Consider the following 23,180-nt stretch of genomic DNA (forward strand, 5'->3'; position numbering starts at 1 on the left):
ACCTTAATCTGTTGGTACCACAAATTAAAACAGAGCAACTTCTTGATATTGTGTCATACACAGTAACACAAAGCAAAGTTACTTTTAGGCATTTTTTTCCCATCCTTTGCAGAAAGTTTCACTAGAAAGAACAATATCAGAGGTAGTTAATTGCATGACCCTTCATTTAAAGGCCAAGGTTAGAGTTGCTCTTTTGTCTTCTTTGTAACTGGACTATTCACAGATAGTCTTACTATATCAATCACTGCATGAGTGAAAGGTGAATAAAAGCATTTACTGAACTGTCATATCCATGATAAAACAACAGATGCTGTCAGCTCCAAAGGGAATACATTAGCAGAAGTAAACCTGGAAGATAAAGACCTATTAGTCATAACATGCCTTTCAATCACTTATTTATGTTAGCACTTCAGTTTTGAAATAAAATGAACATAATCTTTATTTACAATAAATTAAGCTTATCTTTGCACTATGGTGCACCTTAAACAATGATGTCATATCATTTTTTTACTGTCAGAAACACATTTACCTTCACCACACTCATCGGTTTGCTTCCCTGAAAGCTTCCCTCACCACCAGTTTTGTTGTACAAAACATCCTTTCGGATGTAGAAACCCAACGCCTTACACTTTCAAAGTGTTTTACTTCACAATTGATAATATGTTTATTAAGCTGACACACAGATCCTAAGCCCAAATGAGTTAAAAAACATCATACTGGAGTGACTGGTTACTTCAGGACACCATAACGGGCTCAGCCACGGGGCTCCAGCCAAGACCTTACAGGCCCTACACAAAGCAGAAGAATTACTTCAGCCGTCTCAAAAGCTAAATGCTTCTCCATTCCATTATGACACTTAGTTGTCCTGCAGCATGTTGCCTCATGTTCCACTCGTAATCTGCTACAACCCTTACATCCCTTCTGAAGGGCTGCTGTCTTGCTTCCCTTCCCTTTACGTATTTCTGGAGTCAATTAGCCTTGCTTAGAAGCACTCGTCTCTATTGAATTTCTTGAATTTGTTCAGATCATTTTGTATTCTAATCTTGTATTCCTCTGGCCTTCCTTCCCATTTTATAGATCTGCAGTTTTAATAAGCACACTCCCTACTGCTCCATCCAAGTGATTAACTAGGACTGGAACCAGACACAGAACTGCACAGCGCTCTGGTATCTTCCTCCTCCAGCACTGACAGCATCTGCTAGTGCAGCTCACTGAAACTGAGAGTACAGTTTTGAAATCTGCTGCTAGTCATCAGGTCATGATCAACATTGTGCCCTCCCAGTTTGCTTTGAAATTTCATATTTAGAATTAAAAGTCAAGCTTAAGATTTTCACTTTTTACTCAAATCATAAGACCATTACATCTGCCATGTGAGGAAATCGTCCTGTGCTAACTCGTTCTCTACAAACATGAACAAATGGAGCTCATTCTCTACAAATCTACTCCAGCCATTGCAGATTTTTCTACTTTTCTTCCAGGTTATCTGCTGAAAAAGTAGCTGCTAATATTATACACACTTATCTAAGTGCAATTATGATTAGAATTGTATCCCCTATTTTTTCAATTAAAAACATGCAGAGACAATATTCCCCACTGGCACAATCAAAATAAGAACTAGTCCTTAAGGTTCTGAAGTGAGCAGGAATTACACAGTTAGTGATGATCAGTCTGACTTGCAATCTGACAGGGCATCCTTACTCAGAGCTTGTTATCAAAAACATTTAACTACACCTGGCTAAGCCCAGTGCTTCACTTGCATTCCGGATAATCACAGCTTTCTATCTACAGCAGTTACACATTTCTGGCCATTTGGCAGAGCGCATAGTAGTCAACAACACTATTTTTGAAAAGTCCGTTTGCTGTCAAATTCTGATGCTGGTGCCAACCTGTGAAAGTAGTGCCTAACACGGATGCTGTCACAAACCAGAAAAATCAGCTTTCTGCCACAAAATAGCTTGTGGCATTGTGAGATTCCTGTTGAATCCACTCCTCTACACTACTCACAAGACACCCAACGAGTGGTTGTGTGGCTTTAGATGTCGAGAAGGGAACCCCAGCAAACCCCTGTCCCCCTCCATCCTCCTTACTAGTGTCCTACCTGCTCCACAACAGCTCTGATCATGATACTGACAATGATGACAAAAAGTGCTGTATCACAAATTAAGTGGGATTTTTTTTTTTATTTTAAACATTTACAGAGATGGAAATAAATACAGCAAATAGAAGACAGAGAGAGTGCTTTTAAAAGAAATCAATCAAGTCTTCATCAGGCTTCAAATAGGAAAAATTGTATCCAATAAGCTGCTTAAAACTGGCCACCATTTCAAAGGTCAAGGATTACGCTTAACAATAATGTACATAACTAAAGATAAGCATTACAACAAACAAGGATGACACAGCTGACATCAGTGAACACACAGCTGTAAAAAACAAAAGGAACCACACTACAACAGGAAAGTCTCATATATTTACAACATACCTATCATACAAAAACATTTGGAAATATTTAGGGAGTGATTTCTTCTCTGTGCAGCTGTAGAGATATAAAAGAAACACTGGAGGGTTTGTTGGTTTTGTTCCCCTCTCCAATATCTACAGAATAGTTTTAACGTTTGGCAAAGTTTAAAAATTGCAAGATTTTTTCATCTGACCTGAACTCTTCTGTGGTTCCATCCTTGCTTATCACCACTGTCATCCACTGGGGCAGTTTGTCAGAAGACAAAGAGTTTGTAAAGTTCTTTACAGTCCTTTATCGATGATCCGACCTGTACGCTGGAAAAGTGTCCGTGCGATGGAGCTTCACGGGGCTAGAGACATCTTCACCCAGTCAGATGCAAAAAACAGAACAACACTCAGTCAGACATAGGCACCTTATTCAGCATTTTGTAGAGGACTATATGAACTACAGATTACAGCCTTTTAATTACACCTATCCCTGCTTAAATTGCTGCTCAACCTCAGAAACATCCGCACTCAGATTTTCTTTCACAGTTACTTCAGAATAGAGAGTTGCATAAATAAAATGAACTTTTTAAGAGTTTTGACTTTGCATTTTAAAGGAAAAATGCACTGTAGCTCACAGTATTAGCATCAGTTCTTTTCTGTACATTAGAAAAGGGGAAGAAAGTCAATTCAGAAGCCATAATTTCCAACCCTAGTGAAAGAAAGTTTTTTGCATAGAAGGTTTCAGATACCTCTATCATTCAGTGAGTAAAATGCTGCTTCATACATATGGAATAATACAATGTGGTATAACAATGCAGAGACAGGAGTTGGACTCTATGATCCTTGTGGGTCCCTTCCAACTCAGGACATTCTGTGATTCTATGAATTATTTCATATTTGTTTTCCCAGTAGTAATTGAAGCACTTCAAGATTTTGGCAACCTAATCTAATTAGAGGTTCCTGGAGTACCACTGAAGTAGTAGCCCTGACTGATGAATGAGACAAGGGCCTCAGTGTCTTTCCTAATTACAGTGCTGGCTGCATGGCCAGCTTATTTTTCAAAGACTTTTACCCCATTCTCATGACAACAATCTCCTAGGAACCTTTTTTTTTTTCCAGTTTAACAAGCAGGCTATTCTTCTAAATATACAAGTGGTTTGTACCCGTACAATCTATTTATCTTGTGTCAACTCAGTGCTGAATTATCGTTTTAATAAAGGACTCACTAGCAAGGCACAGTAAGCCAAACCTACTGATTGTGTCAGAGTGCTGCGAGCAGCCTTGTTCTCATGTGCCACAGGCTGCCACCAGCAGGTCATCTTCCCATGCCCTAATTTATTGAACAAATTTGAACAGGCATGTAAGTGCTGCTTTATTATTAATTTCTCCTCTGAAACATTTGCTGGGCTTTGCTGAAGCTTTTTACGTGCTGCCTGCCCCCTCTAGTGTTGAAAAAGGGAAAAAGGAAAAAGTATGATTTGCTGAAAAACTTGTTGAGGACCAGAAGGGGATATAGCTATATATGTCAGGGCTGCCAGCAGTCGTAATTTTTAATCACAGTTTGTGATGTTTCATGTTGTGGAGGTGTTAACCTCTACAATCTCTTGCTTTATTAACAAAAGTAAACTAAATTTCTATCACTTATTACTCCTTGAGAAATTCCTAGTATCTGAGAGGAAGAAAAAAAAGAAACAAACAAACAAAGAGGAGACTCTAAAAGTTTTCCAAACTGGTATGTTTTAAAATATCTGTCTGGTGATTTCTGATATCTCATGGCAGCAGTAGAAACCCCTGCTAGCTCCTGAAGTTTTCTGCTAAACACAGGTTTATCTGTGGGGTTTTTTTTTGCAGCAGGATAAGGCACCAAGAGCAGCACACAGCAGCCCTGACCTTCTGGGATGACAGAGAAATAGCCCATGTCCTGATGGCCAAGCTGAGCTCCACCTTCTAATGCCCCCCCAGAGAACGGAAGCTGCTTTAGTCCAGCTTTATCATCCAAATGTTTAATCAATCTGTCTTTGTTCTGTACGTTGTGAGAACAAAATTATGTCAGGTTTTGGCTCCATCCGCTCAATACTCTAGTCTGCCCCTCTTCTAATTAAGTGTTCAGCTTGTTTTCTGCTGACTTTTTTGAGCAATGCCATGATCCTGACTTCACAATTCATCAATACCAACTTCTGTACAACCACTTGGTCAATCCATGCAGCTTAGAGTGGAAGAGTGTGCTTTGAAATATAAATGGGCTTTTTTTTAAAAAAAAAAAAAAAAGAAAACTCTAAAAACATGCATGACTACAAGATGCCAATTTTGGATCAGCTCCTCAGAGGTACGAAGCACCTGCAGCTCCTACACCAGAGCTGCCGCTGGGGAAACCAGCACAAAGCAACAACTGGGCACGTCAGGTGCTGCAGCTTCCACAGAAGACAAGTTCAGTGTCGAAATGCTGGGAAGCTCATGGGCAGAGATGGTTCATGGCAGCACTGCTGCAAAGCCCATCAGCCATCCCCTCTGCAAGTTCCATCTCCCCATCCTCAGTAACCACTAGATGTCCCTTGGTGACCACAGAGAGACAAGTGGGTGCAGAGATCTCCTTGGGGAGCAGCACAGGGAGGTTGTCAGGCAGGAAGAGACTGACCTGTGGTGTCCCTTGGGCTAACAAAAGAGAAGGGATTTAGAGAAGACATCTGCTCATCTTCAGGCCTCATCGCAATGCACGGCAGCAGCACTGCAGCTGTTCAAGCAACAGTTTTCTAGAACTACTTATCATGGTTATTTCCTTTTACTTTCCCTAAACCAGCTGGTTTTGAGGATGCAGTTGTTTTGGTTGAATGTTAGCAAGTACACAAAATGAATAGTGAAGACCCCATCATTCTTAGTATGAGACAGATATACAAAGGAGAGGGGAGCTAAATGTTTATAAGTCTGGCAAAAAATCAGGTGCCATTAAAAGAGTTTGGTAGTAGAAAGGAATTGGCAACTTTGATAACCGCCCACCCTGTAAAAATGGTCAGAAAACCTGTCAAATGAAGGACAATGGGAAGAAGAGCACCTCACAATGACAACCCCTTTGGCCAGTTATCCGTCTTAAGGTAGGATGTGCCTTTCTCTACATCAGACAACCAGCTCAGACAGAATATCGGCTTTCAGTGAGATGAACAGATGCTGAAATGATTCAACAATGTCGTGATGGGATTTGTGCATTGACTCTTTCCACCCTTACCTTGCAGAGCGTAGAGCTGGCCGGTGCTGTGCTGTCGCGTGATGTGCTGCCAGTAGGCACTGCGGGGCAAGGGCACCATGGTGCTGAGGGACACGGCGCGCTCGCTCATCTTCATCTGAAGCTGCAAAGCAGTAAATTGGTGTGAAGGAGACAGTCTAAGAATCGCGCAAACACCGGCTGCAAGAACTTCCCATGAAATAGCCAGCATGGCCTCTCCCTCCCTCCATCTGCCCACATGAGCAGCGATGGCTGACTCCAGGGTTAGTCTCCGTGGCACACACGCTCGGGTTAGGATGCCACCAAAGCTGCACACCAAAGCTCACCTTGGTGCTCGCCTGGGCCTGGGCTAGCACTGCTTCCCCTGAGGGGAGCTTGAGCTCAAGCAGCTGAAACAGAAACCGAGGATCAGTGGAAGATCAGAGAGTGCCACTATGCTCGCCCTTCAAAAAAGCCATCAGAGGGTCTGCCCAGCTACACAAGAACCTTCGCAAAGCTGAACACATTGAGGACCTGACTGGAGATGTTTCACATGGGTGAGGATAAGTTGTTCTTGTTAGTTTTGAAGTATTTTCTCTTCATCTCCCATCTCTGACAGCTAAAAAACATGCCAGCTGGATGGTACAGGAGCTCAGCACAGGAGATAACTGCATCTTTCAGCTAAGTTCCTTGAATGAACAGCACGTCCAGTTCTGTAGAAAGGACAGCACGTGGGCTACAGGGCATTGCTGGAAGCACCATCTCACATGTCCTCCTCCATACAGGGCCTTCAGCTACATTTTCTTACATAGTCACAGCCTCTCGTTAGTTACACTTAGCACAAAAATAGATGAGAACTAAGACATTTCCTTCCACGGATTTAATAAGATATATTTACAAGCTGATAAAAATAATTGGAATTATCATCAGCTAACACAGTACATCTAAAATTCTCCTCTCAAAGGTCAGGAAAACACCAGTCCAAACATACCGAGACTGCACTTGACTTTTCTAATTTATAAAGATAGCTTTTTATGAAAGAGTAAGCTTATATATCTTAGTTTCACAAAATCTGAGGTAAAAGAACATTTTGCAAGAAGATCAGTACATTTTGGAGCAAAAACAGGCAATGCAAGCACAGAAGATAGGTGAGTGCCGGCTGTATCCAAAGAGGCCCATTTCCAAGCATTTAGAGGTGTCATCTAACTTCAAATTCCTTTCTGTACAGTGGACACTGTGCCTGTGATGTGATGGTAAGTCAAAACCAAACTCTCGCTTTTACAACACCCACCTCCATGTCAGCTGGATGTGAATCACTGCACTACGAAGGTTCCACCTACGTTGTATTTATTACAGCTCCTTTACTAAAGCCCCGACACCCTTTGCAGTGTCACCACACACATCTCAGCACCATGGAAACAAACAATGATGAATCTCTTACTGGGAACAAAAATCAGCAGAGTGTTGGGAGGCTCGCATTTCCTAGCTGGAGATACTTTTTTTTGGTGGTTCCATTTTTTGGTGAGTTGGACAGCAAGATAAGGCAGTTTGAGCAACAGTTTGGATGTCATGATGGGTAGAAAAAAGCAATAGACTATCTTGGGAGAAAAAAACAGACACAGCTAGAGGAGAAGTAGATAAAGACACAGAAAATGGCCAGTAAGGGTGCCCCTCCTGAACTCCATCACCAGGGGAAAACATTTAAAAACCTACAGCTGGAGATAAGAATTAATATGTTATGTCCTGAATACACAGCGCTTCACCAAAACACCTTGGACCGCGAGCAAAAGCAGCTTTAATGATGATTGGTTTCGTTCTCACAATTAACCTACTGTATCTCTGTGGCAACAGAAAGAGTAGGAATAACTTGCTGATGACTTGGCTTTATGCTGCAGAAGCAGCCAGCACCTTAAACAGGGCAAAACCAGGCAGGATTGATATGCTGGGTCAGGCAAGAGCAAAGGCTGCGAGCAGAGCACCAGGCGGGACATCTGACTCCACGTATCATTAATACAACAAATAATTGGTTAACTAGAAGGCACATAATTCGTGGCCTCCTGTCCTCTTCTGCCTAGGGGAGAGGGAGAATGTGGAAACCTAAGATCAGGATCCTCAGAGCAGCTCAAACACAGCTCCCTGAGCAGGGATGATTTAAGATTTGTTAGGCTCAGTTGGTTTCCTCATGACAGACACTGCAATTTTCATAGATCTTGCAAAACAACTTGCACTAGATAAACCTTCATCTTGGGATCCCCAGTTGGAAATAGATTGCACTCACTGGGGCTTTGAGGGGGAGTTTCTGCCTAGTGAAGCAAATTCATGTAATCAAATCAAAATCTATTAGAATGATAATTGCTTAAGTAACATTTGCTAAATTTATTACAACAAAACTAAATAATTATAAACTAATGATAAAAGCAAACAACTTCAGAAATAAAAGGGTAGTAACATATTGCTTCCATTTTGCCTAGTATCCATTTTACACTAATACTCGATATTCTTCTGTTATTTCAAAAGGTAGTGGGCACCATTTCCACTCTTAATTGTGAATGTCTGTGCAAATGGACAGAGATAATTAGCAAGCTCCAGCCTGGACAGATGCACTTGCACATGAGATGAATCTGGTGCAAAGCGCACTCTTGAGTTGCTGAGAGGGGAAGAAGAGCCAGGGATGGCTGCTGATAAAGTGGCTGATAATACTTTTCTATGAAGCACTGAGTTTTAGCTGTCAAAACTGGGAAGTTTGCCATTATTGCTTTAGTGAGATGTCAAGTTGCAATGTCTTTTTTAAAGCAACCTGAATGGAGAGCACGCATAAATGACAGCAGTCAAGTCACTGCACTGCTCCTGTCAGGTTTCATGGCAGCCAAATACTCATGAAAATATAACTTGAATAGATATTTTCTTTCCATTGTCTGGCAACGCCAGAGTGAAACAGCTGAATAAGACGAGTTATCAAATGACCAGAATGGCTTCATGCATCGCTAGGCAAAGCCAGCTCTTTCTTCCCTTTAGAAGAGTAAAGGGAGAGAACTTTGAATTAGCTGAAAAGGAAAATAAATGAAACCCAGTTGTGAAAGCATCACAGACTCTGTGTTCTTGCTCAGACCTTCCCAGAAAGCAACAAAACATTAACAGAAAGTGTCAGGGTGAGGGTCCCAGCTGAGGAACCTCTACCGCACCAATTTTCCACATGCATCTCAAGAGCCAGAGCCAGTTACAGTCACAAACTGAACCAACATATTGCAGTATAAAGAGAGTGACTGCTAGGGAGGTGACAGACACATTATAGCCCACGTTTTCAACGGTACTTGGCAGCTTTATTTCACTCTATCAGCATCAGCCGTTCCTTTTCTTTTTTTTCCTTTGCATAAGATCCAGGAGCTCCCCAGTGACTTAATATCCCCTCGGTCTTGGATAATCCCACCACTGACCTAGCAGTGGTCAGACTTACAGGAGCAAACAGAAGACATTCACTGTAGACTTAATTTCTCACCATCAGTATCTCCTACTTTCTACTTTTCTTTACTCCTCCTGTGAATAATAGCTTAAGCTTCACTAATAAGAAAATTCACACAGGGTAAATAATTCTTGGTGACAGAAACAATATTGACATCTAAAATGGATACTTTGTTCAAGGGTTCAAAAGTAGCAGAAAAATACCAGGGAAATTAATCAATCCAAACAAATATGTACGTTACAAATATTTTGTAATCAGCAAAACAAGCCACTTGGGTTCTATACTGCTATAATGATCCTCTGCCCAGACTTCTAAACTGACTATCCTTGAATTCCAGAGAAGCCATCAAGACTTACTGATTATTTTGGAACAAGGCATTGTTTCTATGACAGACTTGGGAAACTTGTATTCAGAGGCATATGGACCATCCGAAACAATTATATTCTACTACTATATTACAAGAATTTCAGTTCACCTGGAATATGTTCTTATCCCACACTTAGCACTCTAAGGACTATAAAATCGGATTTGGGGGTTGTGCTTGGACACAATGTTTACGAAAAACGCTTTTAGAGGTTGTGCAGCTGCTCTCTATTGAAATCTATAGCAACTGTGCATCTGTTGAGTCTATTGGCACTAGTAAGATGGAAATTTTGCAGCACAGCATCGGGCTTCATCTATTAAAGATGCTGTTTCATAAATGTAAAGCCACCAAATATTAACTTGCCTGTAAGCCTGTTCACTATTGCAACTGAACTTCTCTGTTTTTTGAAAATGAAGTCGTGTTCTCAGCAGGTTACTCAATCATTTCTGATCTTGGTGGGCTACAAATGTCAACTAGTTATGCTGACTTAGCCTAGGTTAATTTTAATCTGTTTAATTTAGTTACTGATGAGTACTTGTATTATCTACATCTACATTATCTATCAACTTAGATAACTACTAATATTTTTGAACAAATACTCCCTTTGCTAACTGTAAAGTTTTTTTGTTTTAAACAAGAGTCAAAACCTGTAAAGTTGGTGTTAGATTATACATTAATGGGAAAGGAAAAAATACCGGAACACCTGGCTGCAGAGTTCACCTGTTAGTTCAAACTTTTTTGAAAGAAAGCAAGCAAAGCATCAAAGCTCTTCCTAAAGAAGAAGCTCTAGACACAGAAAGCACTTGTGGAAAACAGACATCCACTGAGAGATCAGACAAACATCTAGTCCTCCCCCATAGCTTAATCTGAACCATATGACTCTTTCCAAATCATCCTTGAGAGCGTAGGCATCAATTAGCAAATGGAAAACTGAGCATGAGCCACAACATTTTGCAAATAGATGGATGAAAAATGCTTCCAAACAAACTCATGATGCTGATTAATCAAAGGAACCTGATGGGAACGTGCACTGACAGGAGCTTATCTCTGTATTAATTTGCACTTATTGGTAGCTTTGCAAACACAAAAAACAAGGACCATAAGTTTCCTTTTCGTTTGGATTCTTGAAAAGCAACCCCAGTTATATATACTGACCTAATTATTAAAACCAAGCAGAATTTATTAAAAGCAATAATAATCAAACCGCTTACTATCTGTGAATCAAAACTTCAACATCACATTGAAGAAACAGGTTGTTTAGTGGTGCCCGGTGCGAAATACCAAGCATAACAGCCGTACCATTGAAGTTTTCACACTCTGCAACAAGCGCTCGTGTTGTTCTGCTATGGCCAAAGCAGCCGAGTGAACCTTTTGATAGATTGCTTCCCCATCTCTGGTCTGAAAGATGAATAGTCCTTCTCCTGTGTCACACATCCTGCCAAAGCAACAACAGTAGGGATCTAAGTGTGAGAGTTGAGCTTACACATCACCCTGAGCAAGCAAAACTTTACCGTGCTGCTCTAAAAGCACTATCGCACAAGCAGTAAGAATACAGAGGTTGTTGAAACATAGAACAAAGTTATCTAAAAGTCTTTATGTATGGATTTTACCAGCCCTGATCCAATCTATTTTTGCCCATATTTGTATCACTCGCACCAAACAGGGACTCAGCTAAGCACCCCTGATCTATCACAAGTGCTTAAACTCTAGAGAGTTTATGCACAAGACAGAGATTTTTAATATTTAGGCTCTATTTAGAATCTGTGCCAGGTAGGATTAATTTGTCTTCCCCTTTCAGACTTTTAACACTTCCTGTAGTGAGTTTCACAGTTTTATCTTCCACTTGAAAAAACAAACACATATCCTCAGCATCCCAATTGCAGTGTCCTGCCACAAATAACGCATGATCAGCTTAATAAAAACGTATTCTTCACCACCACCCCCCACACTGCAAGGACTAAATTCTGCAGTAATATGGAGGATGGACATTTAAATGCCTCTTCTGTTTCCAGATAAATTAAATGTGTGACCTCTTTCTCTTTTACTATTGTAATTCTTTAATGTGCTTATCTAAAATAATGCATCCATATCCCTTAGAAGGGATTTGATAGTTTAATTCAACAAACAAGTGCTCCAGCTCCAGTCACACAAAGACTTCAGCTCATTAAGACTGAGCTGCAGGAAGCAATACAGAACAACATCTCTAAAACAAGGAATTGCATTCAAATTTCTTATAAATCCATTTGACAAATAGACAGAAAACAGGAATATAATCCATGGCAAATGGGAATCCCTGCTCTTAGTTTGCTTTTGGGAAACAAATTTGTACTCACTGTTCTCAACTTCAAACTCCACTTCTCTGAGTATAGAATAGAATCCATAACCCGGTGCTCAAAGGCCCACGTTGTACAAATTCTGAAATGATGTTCACCCCTTCTTCCCAGATCTGTTCACCCCGTTCTCTGGTTCATATAATGCATTATTTAAAACCAATCCTATATAGAAATACCCAATGCTGTCAACCAGGAAACACACACCTACCTCCCCGCTTCAAACGTGAACCAAGATGGGTCCCGCCCGTAGCGTCGGAGGGCACTTAATGGCCAAGAGATGAGTTTTACTCTGGGATTCTGGATGTCCCATAGACAGATATTCTCAACTGTTATCTGCAAGGTACATTCCCCATGCACATCTAAATTAGGGGATGGCATCAAATACACATTGAATCTCTCTGGGAGAAAAACAAAAGGTTAGTCTAAAATCCCTGCCCATTAAATGTACAAGTCATTAAAGGAATTTTGTATTTTCCAAATCAATTACAAGATCTTATTTCCACTTCAAACAATGCAAGAAGAAAGACTCAATTCCATCGAATAACTCAATAAACTCCATGTTTGGGGCAGTTAGAACGCTGCACTCAGAGGACATCAAACATTTGTGTGTGTATTCAGATACCAAAGAGAACTGCACCATCTTAATCCTGATATTTGCAAACCATCAATAAAATTGAGTACATGAATAAATACATTGCAATTGCTTTCGTGTATGTAATTAGTTAATTTGCATAGAAAAGTGATGTAGCCATGGGCTGAGGTTTTGCATGCAATTACTACTGTTTATTATTTGCTTTACAGTGTTGCCAAAGAGCCTCAGTCACAAACTGAAACTGTTGTACAGATATTGTGCAAGAAAACACACAAAAAAGATAGTTCCCATCTCCAAGAGTAACTAACTTGTTTGAGAAAGAAAAGTGCTATTCCAAAATAAATCTAATTACCTTCCTTATTCTGTCTGATAGTAATTGGAAGGAAAAAAAAAAAAAAAACAAAAAGCCGAAACAACCCTTGAGCAAACTAAAAAAAGCCCACAAAAAACAGGAAGGAGGGCTTGGAAAAAACAGGTTTGCATCAATTTATTTCTGATATTCATATGCATAGTCCAAAAGACTTTAAAATAATGCAATTAAAGATTTAAAAGGCCAACATTTCTGTACCTACCGTTCTGCTCTCTCTCTACTCCAGATGCCAACAAGTCAGGCTCCCCAAGGCTAATGTCATTAATTCGTGTTCCAAGACATTCCATCTGCAGCACCTTGCACCACTCATCTGCCTCAAGTTCTGTATAAATGCCCAGAAAATCTGTGTGTAGGTATAATACATTTATGATTTCACAATTAATGCTCTTATGTTTTCTAATGTGCTTTGCCATTTTACCCACCTGATTCACAAGCAAAGGTTTTGGAGGTGGCATCATTAAAGTAAATCCCAACAGCATGCTTCTTTGTGCTCTTTGGCAGTCGCAATATATTCTTCACATTATTGAGCTCTGTGACCTGAAAAAGCGCAATTCGGAGTCTTAATTAGGAGCTTGAAAGCTATATATCCATTATTGACTGGAGAAGGAGAGAAAAGAATTACGTTGCAAAGGACAGAGAAAAGGAGAGTATGAAGATGCCTAAGATTTTCTGAAAGAAACGCAGCCTTGACATGAATCACCATAGACAATCAACTCTAGACCCTGGATGATGAAGGAGCCACATCCTCCAGTTCTCCCTTGTTTGTATGTGAGCTTCAGTGCAACACAAGCTGAACAGGATTTTTGCAATGAGGTAGGTAGAATCAAAGCTCACTCCAGTTTTAGAAATATTTATGTAAAGGACATGAGAAGGACCAACCTGACGTAGCAGAAGCAAAAAGAGATGTGAAGATAAAAATCTAAAGGATTCGCCCATTTGGAGGAGCAAGTCCTGTTCCAGTACAGCTTTCATTTCATCATGGAGGACAAAACTGTAAGAACGGTGAAGAGCTGCTCTCTAAATTATGTTTTAATGGAAAGTTAAGGATTTGTTAGAATGGTCCACTTCAAAAAAAAATAAATCAAAGTATTAGTTATTAAAAAGCTTTTTAGCTTTAAAGATTCACAGGCTTGGAAACACAGATTTCTGTTGCTTGGTTGCCAAAAATTTATTGGAAAAATAGCTTTCACACCAAAAAAAACCCCATATAAATCTGTTACCTTCTATACAGCTTTAATAAATATGTAGTGCAGTTGCTTCGTATTTCTAACATTCACTTTTCACCCTCACAACCATAAGTAAGTCTCCTAAATTTGACTGAGGAGGAATTGTTCATAATTTAAATTCCTTTTAAAGTGCAGGCTAACACCCAGACAAGGAATCAGGAAGTTATATTTAAATATTCATTATTAGGAAACATTTCACCAGTTCCTTTACATGGCAGGTATTGAAGGGAGGGGAAAAAAGGAATTTAACAGAAATGTTCCCAAAGCTGTACAACCTAAAAACTTCATTACTTTGGTCTCATTAGCCCTATGGAATAGTCTCATTTCAAAATGCATCAGCTCTAAACAAAGAAATGCAGCAATTGTCTTACAGATAAGATTCAGGAAGCAGAAAGAGTTATCAGTGTTGCAAGGTCCAGCAACAAAGCCCTTCCCTCTGGAGCATCTTCAGTTCACCAGCTCCACTGCATCTTTCTGGACCCCATACTAAAGCACTTTCTTCTTGGAGAGCCTTTATTACCCATCCCCTCTCAGCAGGGAGGACAGACAGCCAAAATCATGTTTTCAAGTAAGACCCCTGAAAATGTAATTTTACTGTGAATGGAAGGAACAAAGAGCAGCTGGTGGACAATGTCACCCCAAAATAAAAATAAGCAACACATCCAACGTCCAGAAAAAAAAAAATCACTCGAGGAGCAGTAGCAGAAGGAAATAATGAAAGGAACATCCCATGGGGAACACACTAAACCTTCTTGCTTAGCTGCCAAATTTAAACTCAGGTTTTTATAGCCTCCAGGTTCAAGATTTTAAGAAGTGTCAAAACTGAGACTTCCTGACTGTGCTTAATTTTGCATGAGCATTTTTTACTTTTCCAGGAAATCCTGACATCCCCCAGTGCTAACCAGCACCGACAAACTCATTGTTAAATATGGCAAATCTGTCATAAACTATTCCCATCATGCCCAGCACATGACAGGTCAAGCACAAATTGCCAGCTGCCAAGTTCAAGTCTCATATATTTTCCTCATACACCAAGCAGGGATTCAAATGCAAAAGGAAAAAAGGAGCTAGAGTTTTCATTCAGGACAGCAGCCAGCCTGTCATTTATACTGAGCACATTTACATTTTCTGCAAATGAACATGCTAATGAAGTTTTGTACCTATGAATACAAAAGTTAGCAGAAACAGAATGTAGCCATATATTTTGGTAATGAAACATTTAGCTATCTAAGATTTTTTCCCTAATCGAAAGCTTATTTCTTAAAATCAGGCCTGTCACACTCCTACTGCTGGGTATCACAGTAATAGTCTCTAGTGTGATGAACCCTGGGGATGCTGTGACAGGGCTCAGTGAGATCACGGAAGGTTTATACAGGTCAGGGAGCAGCTTGCTGTCTTTCCATGCTGGCTCGGGAGCCAAAAGCGCTTCCAGCAGTTCGGAGGCTCGGAAGTACCATCTGGTCACCTGCTGCCCATGTCCCCGTCAGCCTCAGGTGATGGGAAGCACGTGCTGGGAGGGAGACACCAACATCCCAGAAAGCGAGGCAAAGGCTGCTCACTACTGCACAGGGCTGGGAAGGAAAAAGCACCCAACCAACCCAAACAGTATCACTAATAACCCTGCGTGCAGACCGAGTTATGCACCTCCAGGCCAGATGGAAGCCGATGTTCATAACACTGCTGGGAACGTGAGAAGGACAAGATGAAAACATTTGCTTTGTCTGCCTACACTGAAGGAGAGACATTTCCGATCCCCGATTCCTTTAGTACGACCCCAACCTTGTAAATCTTACCTTCATCACTCCCAAAATCCTTAAGACCACACTTTACACTGAAAGTTGTCATGTTTTATTCACATCAGGGCTGCAAGCTGCAACTACTGTCCAGCCTCCCTGCATGAGCTCCTGCAGTCTCTGCATCCCTAGCAGAATATCCATCACCCATTTCCTCTCATTTCTGTACTACTAGAGACATCCTGTGCTTTCCAGTCTCCACACTCCAACCTCCAGCTCACCCCAATCCACCCAAAGGCCTCCAGCCTTGCACACTTGCTTTTGTGTCATATCCACATCACAGCTCCAGGACTGCTTCATCTCTGAACCCAGCCACGGGGACTGAGAGTTGCTCCTGCCAATATCTCAGGTACCTGTGGTCTCCATCCAGTCTAGGACTTCACATGAGAAGCAGCTGGTCATTTCAATGAGTTCTGAGAAGCATGGTGGCTGGGTGACTTGACCACATAAGACCACTCGCAACTCCTGCATTCACTTTTAGAAACAATACAAAAAAGGCATGAATTTAACAGAATCATTGTTTTTGAGCTGAGAATAGCAGCAAGTTTTTCTTTCTTATCATAAATTCCTCTCAAAAGCCAGTTAGTTACTGCAGTAAAGTACTTCTTTGTAATCTCAAATTCAGAGTAATATATTCCAATAGAGATTTTAAAAGAATCAGCTCATACTTGAAATCCCAAAGTTCATCCTTCTGAAGAGAAAAAATTTTCATTTGAATATGCCTTCTCCTGTGTTTGCTTTTTATTACTGTACTCCCTCTAAGCATACTCTGTTATGAAGAAGACAATGCAGATTATCCAAGACATTATTTATCTCTTATCTTTTACCTTCACAGTATTCACAGTGGTCTATTTTGCTTTTCTGGATTATCAGCCAGCAGTTAATTCATCTCTCTAAGTGAAAATTCTCCCTCATTCAACATAAGAGCAGAGGACAAAGATAATGCACACGAGTGTGCCACTGCCCTGGGTATTCGTGTAAGGGCAACTTGGACTGGTGGGTTTTCCCCTGGGTCTGCAAGTGGGTGTACAGGGAAGGGAAGAAGGAAAAAGTGATACAGAGGTGGGGTGAACATGAACAAATAATTATATGATGATTTTTTTAATGTGTTTATAAAGCTCTACCCTAAGCCCCTTCCTCGTCACATTGCCTCTACCTCTGAGTGTTGTATGCTGGGAGCAGGGAGCCAGAATACATCAGGTGCTTCCAGGCATCACCTTGTGCCCTGTGTGAATGCAGAGTGACTGCACTGCAAAGCACAACAACCACGAACCGAAAACACATTCCAAGAGCCCTGGCTCACAGCCTGGCCAAATAAAATTGCAGGCAATTTCACCCCTTGGGTGATATCTTGAAACACTGAAATCAATAGTATTGTTGTCATTAATTTCACCGATCGTCAACCCCCTTGTAGCTCCTGTTTCAGCTCTGAACTGAGGAAGAAAAAAGGGTATTTATATTTGGAGAAATGCTAGCTACAACATTTGGCAGCTCCTGCGTTATTTGTGCTGGATTGACTGCTTGAAAGCTCTTGTATAATGGCATTTCACAGAGTATGATCTGAAAGTCTTCGCACGCATCTGAAGATTTCCTGATGGCATTTGCTTCTGTCGAGCTGCACAAGCTGACACCAAAGCATCTCCCTTTGAAGTGTGACAGACAGGTAGCCCCTGATTCTGACCTCTGCCTCCGGGGCAAATGTCTACAGTAATATGCACATACTCTAGCCTCTTCCCAGATGGTTTCAGACTAAGTTTTTCTTCAGTACCAGACACAAGGAGCACCACAGATGGACAAAATCTGGCACTCTGAGACTCCTTCTGAAGTCAGTGGCACAAGTGACGGCACACCGAAGAGTCTTTCAGCTCATGTATGCCTTCTGTCCTGGACACAACCTTGTGGCATGCGATTTTTATGTCTGGCAAAAATATACTCAATGAGCAACTGCCCTTTCTTCCATTTTTGTGGCTGAACTGCTGAGTTTCCTTCATCTTTCAGAGGTGTCCAGGGGGTAACAGTCCCTTCTGGTGGGATCCAGCTTTAGCCAAGAAGCTGTTCCTGCTGCCAAGGCTCAACAGCACATCTGTGCTCCCAAGGGGGGAGTTGTCTAAAGATCACTTGATGTTTGACCTGCTGTGTCACCCAGCAAGGTGCTTCAGAATGCCATCATTATGCCCCATGCCTAAATAGCCTTCCTGTTGCTCATCCTTATGCAACAGATGGTTCAAATTGTCTGGCACATACACACCAAATTCACACTGAAGAACTGGCAGGCTGCTGACATCCCCTCTACCACATTTTTGGAAAGGAGTCAGGAGCAGACACCAAACACCTGCAAATATTTGACGCTGAAGTTTTCTCTTTTTTTGTTTTTGGCATTTTTTAAATAACTCTCCTCCTGCCAGGCTCTTGCAAAACAGTGTTTTCATGGTTAGTTTCATTCATGTATGTTTTATTTGTCTGAGATTAATAAGTAATGTACATTTAAAAAGTTAATTCTAAAAAGGTGGGTAAATCACGAATTTCAGACCTGAGAAAGTGTTAGCAGATAAATCGCAAGAAGAATGATATTTTGTTTGGGGCTTAAGACCTCCCTTTGCACACTTATCCCCTCCTTTACACTAACATGAGAATCCATATAATTGATATATATTTCATTAGATTAAAAACTAAAATATCTGCAGAGCTGTGCGGTGAGAGAGTTCTGAACCAGGAACAGGGATTCATCATTCATTTCCCAAACAACAGTACAGACAGACAGAGCTTCACCCTGACCAGATACAGGCAAAAATTCTTCTCTCTCTCAATTCCCTTCAAAAACACGCCAACACTTTACTAAAAATGGTCTTTAGCATCTAACCTATCATTTGAGTCAGTACATTATTCTCAAATATAGGTAGGCTTCAGAGAACAACACAAGGGAGTATATTTATTGCCTACATGACTGCCACATCCAATGGTTTTCAAGTATCCTGCGTTTTAATCTCAGTTAAGGACTTCAAGCTTCTGCCTCAGCTTCCTGAAAATTCCCCCCCATGATAAGTACAGGTAGAATATTCCCAGGATACACCAGGGGAATATTTAATGGAAAATGCTGCTGCAGTTCCACTCCAGTCCTGCTTATAAGATTTTCTCCTACATATTTAACTTATTAAGTATACATAACATACTAAACTTTTATATAGCTTTAAAAATATTTATTAAGAAATATAATTATACATAAATAAAGTCTACAGCCATGCTTATATCTCCCTTTCTTCAATGGGAAAAATCATCAGCTGCTAGTTTTCACCTGCTCACGTACAGAATTGCACACATGGGCCATCACCCCCCTGTAGCCCAACATTGGATTATTCAAAGACGTTAGAGCCAGGATCAACTACCAGATTTAGAGATTCAGTTTTTACCATCACTCACAGGATCAGAGGAGCCATGCACAAGGTATGTCCTTCCATAGATTTGCAGTGAGCCTCGCTGTACAGCATCGTAGTGAAGATACCAATATATCCTGACAAGTTACTTTAATTCTTTTAAAGCCTCAAACTAGACATTTCACTCATAGTAAGCGATAGTATTCATTAAAATAAATGTTTAACAGCCAGTTATTAGGAGAGTGGTCAAACTTTAAACATTTAATTTGCTACCGATACAGTTTTGCATTAGCCAGCCTGGAAAACAATTACAAATTACACAATTCAATTTTCCAAATGGATTATTCCATAACTAGACAGAAAGACTGTTTAAATTACTTCTGCTGTTTCAAGGCAAGATTAATACAATCACATTAAAACTTAGATCCCCTCGAGGAATCAGTATATTCCTGTCAGCAGTATGCAATTAGTTGGTTTTGTATTGGAATATTAAGGATTTTTCTGGCACATTGCAAAGTCAAAAGTCACTCGGAGAAACAAGAATTTCTTCCTTCCTCCAATATTATTTAGTGAAAGCATATGGTAATTTGTGGTTGATTATTTACATTTACCAAGCAAAAGCCAGACAGCTACCTGAAAGGCAACTCTCTGCCTAGATTTTGTAGCCTGGATCCTAATTATTTTATCTCCCTTTTGGGAGCAAATGAATTAAGTGGGCAGTTTGCTTTGTGTATGCAAATTTCCAGTTCACTCCATAAGCTACAGATGACTGTCCTCAAATGACCTGTATTTTAGGACACTTTAACCTTTCTATGTTTCAAAAATAGAACAAGATTAGAAACTATTTCAAGATCAGCATTATTAAAAATAAATAAATAAACAAGTACTTATTTCTTTTGTTGTTTTAAACTTTGAGGGGCAAGGATGTGAAAATTCAGCCTCTGGTGCCTGGCTGCAGAAGACACATATGTCAAAGCATTCAAATGTGAACAAATTGGAGCCCCCAATATGACAGAGACACTGACACACCTCAAAAATTGCTTGTGACCCAGGTTCAGATGGATAAAGGAAAGACCTTGACTGGATAAAGTGGTCAAGGAGATGTTGTGCGGGCTCAGACCACAGCAGCTCAGCTCCAGTGACTGGTACCACCACTGTGCCAACAGAACAAATGCTCTGGGCAGCCTCTTTCCAATAATAAATCGAAGTAACATTTATACTTTAATTCATCACAGAGAAAAAAAAAACAAAATAAAGATTGACAAAATGAAACAATTCAGTGAAGGAGGCAGGTGCTATTGAAAAATTAGCTCCATTCATCATTTTTCTTTTTCTACCCTTTACAGTTTTATGATGGATTAAAACTTTCCTGAGACTGATGGGGTAAGCAGGTGCTCCTCAGTTTTCTAGATTTGATGCCGTTTTCAACAGCATTTGAGAATCACTTCAGAAGCCAGGTAGGTAGTTAACAACTGTATTTATGAAACCTTGGCCATCTGTAAGTGAGGTTTTCCTCTTACGGTATCATCTATCAGCCTGAACTGCATTCACCCTTAGATTCATTAGCACAAGCATTTGACACAGTGACATCTGACACGTTAACAGGACTGGCTGGGCGTCTCATTTAGAAGATTAACTTTATTGCCAGAGACGAAGAGAAGCAGCCTTCTGTCTAGGGGTGACAGAATTAGAATAGTCACAGAAAAGCCTCTACACACCATCAAGTCGTTATTAAATCAGGTGCTCTTGCTGATCAAATGTACATCAAGACAACAGCAACGACTGTCCTAGATCTCCGGATTGATGTTGTGAGTACCAAAGTCCTGTTAACATTATACATCAATACAGGTGACACATTATACAGGTGACAAGTACTGTTAGTTGAAGAGTTCACAACATTAAATTGTGGGGTTTTGGCTTTTTTATTAATAATCAACTATGCTTTTTATAAGAATCAGTTCAACTATAGAGCAGTATAGAGCAGCAGTGACACGTTCTCAGCACCTCATATTTAATATTGTTAGAAGCTGCATCATTCACCACCTTAGCATTTCACACATTTAAAAGGCTTATTTAAAAAAGAAACTCATTTTTATCCACCTGTGCTCTTTGTAAGTTAACAGATTTTAGCCAGAAAATGCTGTTTAATATTCATTAGCTTCTTTTCAGCCAGGTTCATTAAAAATAAACAGGACTCGTCAACTTGAATAGCTGATGACTGTAGCACTAGAAAACAGCCTCATTTACCACCACAGTGAAAAAACAGGGACACTGCAGAGCCCCACTGCCAAAAGAAGCAATAGTTTAACATTAAGTAACTACTAACTATAGACTAAGCTTGACTTACACCTGAAAATCCCTCAAAGCTAGTGGGATTTTCTATGGTGCTTTAGTCTGCAGATCCAGATGAAGGAAACTGCTGTTAGGTGACATATACAAGTGCTAACCTACAGATTTTCACAGAATCACACAGAGTCCCAGAATGTCAGGGGTTGGAAGGGACCTGGAAAGCTCATCCAGTGCAATCCCCCCATGGAGCAGGAACACCCAGATGAGGTTACACAGGAAGGTGTCCAGGTGGGTTGGAATGTCTGCAGAGAAGGAGACTCCACAACCCCCCTGGGCAGCCTGGGCCAGGCTCTGCCACCCTCATCGGGAAGAAGTTTCTTCTCATATTTAATTGGAACCTCCTGTGTTCCAGTTTGAACCCATTACCCATTGTCCTGTTGTCACTGAGAAGAGCCTGGCTCCGTCCTCCTGACACTCCCCCTTTCCATATTGATCCCCATGAATGAGTCCCCCCTCGGTCTCCTCTTGTCCAGCTCCAGAGCCCCAGCTCCCTCAGCCTTTCCTCACACGGGAGATGCTCCACTCCCTTCAGCATCTTGGTGGCTGCGCTGGACTCTCTCCAGCAGTTCCCTGTCCTGCTGGAACTGAGGGGCCACAACTGGACACAATACCCAGATGTGGAATCCAGCCTAATTTAGATTTCATATCCATTACCTAATCAGAACTTCAAGTCATCGTGTACTGTTGATATAATGCATTAATACAATGTAAGAAATGCAGTTTTGCATAAATAATTGACGGACCCATACTAATATAAACGCAACATTTCACATAAAGCTGGAAGTTGTCTTACTGTCACTGTGCAACGCTCACACACATCAAATAAAAAATGCACTTCTCATTACTTTTGAAAGTTGCTTAATATAAATTTGAATGCATTATTTCTGGATATGACTTACTACAAATAGCCACAGGTTTTATGACCGATCAATTACAAATCACGTGGCATGTAGACAGATAAGTCTGAATTCAGATTCAGTATTCCCTCAAGATTTCCTCTTAAATGTGTGTCAAAGTGAGTAAGTGCAGATCAGCCTCAAGCTGAGCTGTGCCCGCCAACTCCTAGGAATTTATGCACATAATTCCTAATCTTCTAATATGTTAAGTTTTTGCCAACAATGATTATAAATTAAAGGGTCTCTTATTTCCATTTCCATGCCCAAGAGAATTACACATGTAAATTCTCAAATTAATATGAAATGTGCACATAACTCCAGAGAAGTGATTAGAGGGAAAAACTTCATTCTTTTAATACCAGTGAATTTAGCAAAAGGTTTTCACATCATCATTGCAAGAAAAATTTGCATATTGCCCTTCATTTCTGTAGCTGTCTACTGTCTTCCCACAGATGCAAATTCCTAGTAAAATGAGAACCGCTAAGTGCCCAGCTTTTTTAATTTACACGTTACCTTGGATGGTTGTTACTGTGATTATGAAGAGTAGTAGTCATTGCAAAGTATTTCAGATCTGATTTTAAAGGCTGAGGAGAGAAAAGGACACCATATCTCAAAATAAAGTCATTTTCCACTAGCTTAGCAAGACGTTTGCTACAAAGCAGAAAATAGAACACTTACTCTGCCCCTCGATTGAATGAACATACAAGCAGGTTTAGGACCTTGACAGTTAAAAGAAAGTTCCAGTTTTCAGGACAACTAATACATGTCAACTTCAGATTTTATTG

General features: G+C 40.5%; 1 protein-coding gene across 8 annotated transcripts in view; it reads right to left on the reverse strand.

The window, feature by feature from the left end:
• Positions 1-2,160: 2,160 nt before the first annotated feature.
• The window catches only part of DOK5 (docking protein 5), a 40,499-nt gene continuing 19,479 nt past the window's right edge, over positions 2,161-23,180 (reverse strand). Inside the window, exons 3-9 of one of the 8 annotated variants that reach the window (XM_065032481.1) lie at positions 13,183-13,297; positions 12,963-13,082; positions 12,007-12,196; positions 10,765-10,900; positions 5,989-6,051; positions 5,666-5,786; positions 2,161-2,817 (exon numbers count right to left, since the gene is read on the reverse strand). In XM_065032481.1, the coding sequence (XP_064888553.1) occupies positions 2,750-2,817; positions 5,666-5,786; positions 5,989-6,051; positions 10,765-10,900; positions 12,007-12,196; positions 12,963-13,082; positions 13,183-13,297 (813 nt within the window). In that variant the 3' untranslated portion in view covers positions 2,161-2,749. Of the gene's footprint in view, positions 2,818-5,665; positions 5,787-5,988; positions 6,052-10,764; positions 10,901-12,006; positions 12,197-12,962; positions 13,104-13,182; positions 13,298-23,180 lie in introns of all 8 variants that reach the window. The other 7 variants (XM_065032483.1, XM_065032482.1, XM_065032479.1 and 4 more) reach the window with 7 other exon arrangements.

This window comes from Columba livia, chromosome 16 (assembly GCF_036013475.1).
Source record: "Columba livia isolate bColLiv1 breed racing homer chromosome 16, bColLiv1.pat.W.v2, whole genome shotgun sequence".
NCBI classification, from domain to species: domain Eukaryota; kingdom Metazoa; phylum Chordata; class Aves; order Columbiformes; family Columbidae; genus Columba; species Columba livia.